At 34.0% G+C, this 4,610-nt stretch overlaps 1 protein-coding gene across 1 annotated transcript in view; it reads right to left on the bottom strand.

The window, feature by feature from the left end:
* Positions 1-16: 16 nt before the first annotated feature.
* The window catches only part of LOC106876817 (homeotic protein ultrabithorax), a 200,800-nt gene continuing 196,206 nt past the window's right edge, over positions 17-4,610 (bottom strand). The window contains exon 2 of the mRNA XM_052974035.1: positions 17-978. Coding sequence (XP_052829995.1) covers positions 701-978 — 278 coding nt within the window. The 3' untranslated portion in view covers positions 17-700. The remainder of the gene's footprint in view (positions 979-4,610) is intronic.

The following is a 4,610-nucleotide window of genomic DNA, read 5'->3' as shown; positions in this document are numbered from 1 at the left end:
CTTCCGATCTTATTTGTATTCGTACTGAGATGATCTGTTGTAACTAATTCTACAGAAACTGTATTGGTGAAAATTGGAAACGTTATTCGAATTAATCATTCTAAGTTTTGGCAACTTTGCAGCTTGCATTTTTCTTAAATGGTTTTTGTGATATTCTTTACTTTATAGTTTGTTGTACAAGACGTTGAGCTGTTTGTGAATGAGTGAGTGAGTGAGTAGGTGAGTGGGTGATTGAGTGAGTAGGTGAGTGAATGAGTGAGTGAGTGAATGAATGAGTGAGTGGGTGAGTGATGTGTGTGTGTGTGTGTGTGTTTGCTTTGTATGCATTGTACTTGTACGCATTTGTATTTTGCACGTGTCTCTCAAATATATCTAACTCATGCATATCTTTAATTCTTTATCATTTTGTTCATTTACGTTCTTGTCGTATGTGATGCATTGATAATATTTTGTCCATTTTGGTTCCAGAAGGATGAATATACTGAACTGTTTGCTTTACACATCGCAAGTTATTAAAAAAATGAAAGAAAAAAAAAATCAGGACTGATTGACAATGATAAAATATTGATAAAAACCATTATTAGTCAGTCTTATCAATAATATTTTTTAAACTTTTTTTTTATCACGTCCTCATTTTAAAATTAATTATATAAACATTTTTCTCTCTCTCTCTCTCGTACTCAATTATGTTGTAGTCACATTAACTTGAAGCTTCCGAGTTTTTATGTGTCTTTGAAACATCTTGTGTTCGGCCCTGCTCATTAAGTTCTTTAATTGCTTGTAATTCCTTCTTTTCTTTCATTCTTCTGTTTTGAAACCAGATTTTGATCTGTCTCTCCGTCAAACAGAGCATGTGCGAAAGCTCAATACGCCGTCGTCGTGTCAGATAACGGTTGAATTTGAATTCTTTCTCTAGTTCTAGTGTCTGAAATCTTGTATAGGTTTGTCGACCTCTTCGTCGCTGGTTCGAATTTGGACCTTGAATTAGAAAGAAAAGAAAACAAACATTTGAACTATTTATAATTAACAAAATATAAAAATAGATTAAATTAAGGGTTACGGGAAGAGATTGAGTGAAACAACACAATATATAGGACAGCACTTTCTACTCTGTCTCTCATTAATTTTTTTCCTATGAGGGAATAAACGGATTTTGAGGGAGACTGATATGTTCTAGCAGTCAAATATCTGATATAAAGTCTGATATAAATTTTGATTCCGTTTTGTCGTTTAGGCCGCATCAACTGTTATAGTATAGGCTAGTAGTGTTCAAGAAGAGTCCATATAACCTTTGAGTGTCTATGGAAGTTTTTTTGTGGAAATTTATGTGCATTAAATTGGATATACTTCCATAATACACAAAATATATGAGCAAATTTTATACAGTTCATAATAATACGTGATTATAAAAATATAATAGTATTTTTAAAAACTACGAACGGCTATGGAAGTCCACAAAACTATTTCTAGCTCTTAATTTGAATATTGGGTCCATTCAATTATATATATATGTTGAGATAGTTTCGTAACTGAGCAATTTGTTCGACTAAACACTTTAAGGCAGCACCCCAGTATGGCCGCAGTCCTATGACTGCGACGAGTAAAATATAGTAAAAAAATTATTTTCTACTCTAGGCACAAGGCCCAAAATTTTGGTGGGGAAGGGGTCAGTCGATTAGATTGACCCTAGTACACAACTGGTACTTAATTTATCGATCCCGAAAGGATGAAAGGCAAATCTGACCCCGACGGAATTTGAACTCAGAACGTAAAGACAGACGAAATACCACTAAGCATTTCGTCCGGCACGCTAACGATTCTGCCAGCTCGCTGCCTTAGTAAAAATATTAAAAGAGAGCGGATCCAAATTTTTATGGAAGGGTGTGAGGTGTTTTTCGACTTTTGATATAGAGATTCGTTCTCATATTTTGTCCGTTTCGAAAGTTGTAAAGTAAATTTAAGGAAAAAGAAAAAAAAAAAAAAATGAAGAAAACTTCTGAGAATTCGTTTGACTTAAGAAGAAACAATTGTCCACTTTCAACTAATAAAAAGTCACTATCAAATTTCGAAACTTGAAACTACAGAAAGAAAAAGTCTTCTTGCCCTTTCATTAATACAGGTAACAAACCTAACTACAATTATTTATACAAAGAAAGAAACTGATTTATTTCTGGTTGGCACGATTAGCTAACGCTAGACTTTCCTCTCCCCACTCCCGTCCCCCTACTCCTCTTACTACTATATAGAGTCGGTGAAACTAGCAAACATTTACTTATGCACATGCAATATGGCACACACATATACACAGACACATACACACACACATAAACACATGCTCATACACACACATGCACACACACGAAGACACACACATGTCCTTTTGCATAGACACGCACAGGCTAAAATAGTTAATTAAAAGTAAGTAGCATACCTATATGATTGTGTATGTGTGTGTGATTTTTTTCTAAATACGCGCGTCTACGCACGCGTGTTCGAACTTGCATATGAGAAAATCTCCAGTAACTAGAAATAATACATTTGAGACATGACACCATGGGCTAGTTTTTCAGCCATATATATGCATAAATACATATGCATGTGCATATATATCAATATGTATATACATATACATACAATAATATATGCATATATACATCTATCTATCTATCTATCTATCTATCTATCTATCTATCTATCTATCTATCTATATATATATATATATATATATATATATATATATATATATATAGACATATATACATATACATAAATATATATACAAACATATATACACATATATATTATATACAAATGTATGTGAGCATATACACCTGTCGGTGTAGGTGAACAAGCTTGTATTTATGTGTATATGTTGCTGTGCTTGTGTGCGTGTGTTCTGTCCAATCGTGAGTCTCTCTTGATAGGCTGTGTGTAATGAACTGGACACGAAACAGATAAGTAAGTAACTCAAAACACGCCAACTCGACAACCTTTGCTCCTTCATTTTCTCATTTAATGAGGCAAAAAATATTCATTAACTCAAAGAAAGCAACAACAACAAGATCATCAAGCAAAGTAAAAAATAACACAAAAAGTGTAAAAAGAAAATAGACATTTAACCTGCTAATTATGTCCTACTATCAAAATAACCATGAATGTAATGATCGTTTTGACCAAAGTGTTGTAGGTTTATTGTGCAATGAATGGAATTAGTGTTTGTACAGAAAAAAGACGCATTTATTAAAATCATCCAGAAATATAATCCGGCAAAGATACCAGTATATGATATCACTATCTTCTAGAAATGGTAACTAAGCTTCATTGAAGTCACACTCTGTTGTTGAAAACAATAATGAATGGATATATTTGATTAAGGCCACTCCGATGGCAAAAGTGATTTGTGCCTTTAATTCAAAAGAGGCAGCCTTGTAACATTCTGTGTCACACTGAGAAGTATGGTAAGGGTCCACGTGTGTCCATGAAATGCTCAGCCACTTGGATGTTAATTTCACGAACAGGCTGTGCCATTGATCGTATCAACTTGGAACACTCGACGTCAGAACTGACGGAGGGCCAGGCTATTAAATAATGTATTCCCGAGATCCACGAAAAATAAGTATAGAGACTGTATTGATCCAATAGGTGAGGCGCGTAGACGCAAACCGTGTCTGTGTGGTTAAGTCTCTTAGACATCGATTGGGTTTGGGGATCCACTGGAATAAGATAGCAATCAAAAGAGTACATAGATAAAAAAAAAATGGTTGAGAACTACTAAACAAATACTTTAAAGCGGTGCTGCTGTATGAACGTTGTCCAGTGACAGAAACAAAATAATGACTATAAAAAAAACAATAGAGCAAAAAGGACTGAAAATACAAAACATTCCTCTGTCAGATGTAATAATGTTCTGTGACAAAGTCAACTCTGCCGCTGGTTACACATTTTCAGCCAAAAAGCAGGACCAATAGATAATAATGCATCTTCATGGAAATGTGCTACTAGCTTCATATATCCTATCCCGCTAGCATACGGACAATCACCTGTCCAACACTTCAATTATCAGGTCGTGCTTCGTCCAATTGCGAGTCACTCGATGTCTGCTAAAAGAATAATTGCCGTTGCACTGGAAATATATTGATTATATTGTGTTGTTCGATGAATTCGATGTTTTTCTCTTTCCTATATTTTCATCCGCACTTTTAACAATGATATAATGATATAATGATATAATATACTGCTTTATTGTTCATGACGTCTTGTCAACGTTCTCATGGTTTGTTAATGCCTTGACTGGAGAAATTACCGCGTCATGAATCGAAAAGTCCATGGGGATACGGTTTTAGATCCTCGTCGTTGTTGAACGAAACGCTTCGCAGTCAGTTAAAAAAGTGTGACCGGAAAAACAGAATAATCTGAAGGTATATATATATATATACCAAATTATCGTGTCTTCATGGCATGAAACTTTTATTAGCTTTTATCTAAACATTCTATAATAGGTGATGTATGTATGTATGTATGTATGTGTGCATGTATGTGTGTATGTATGTATATGCAAATATATATATGTATGTACATGTATGTATATATATATATATATATATATATAT

Source organism: Octopus bimaculoides, chromosome 17 (assembly GCF_001194135.2).
Source record: "Octopus bimaculoides isolate UCB-OBI-ISO-001 chromosome 17, ASM119413v2, whole genome shotgun sequence".
In the NCBI taxonomy this organism is placed as follows: Eukaryota; Metazoa; Mollusca; class Cephalopoda; order Octopoda; family Octopodidae; genus Octopus; species Octopus bimaculoides.
This window is presented reverse-complemented; position numbering and strand designations above follow the sequence as displayed.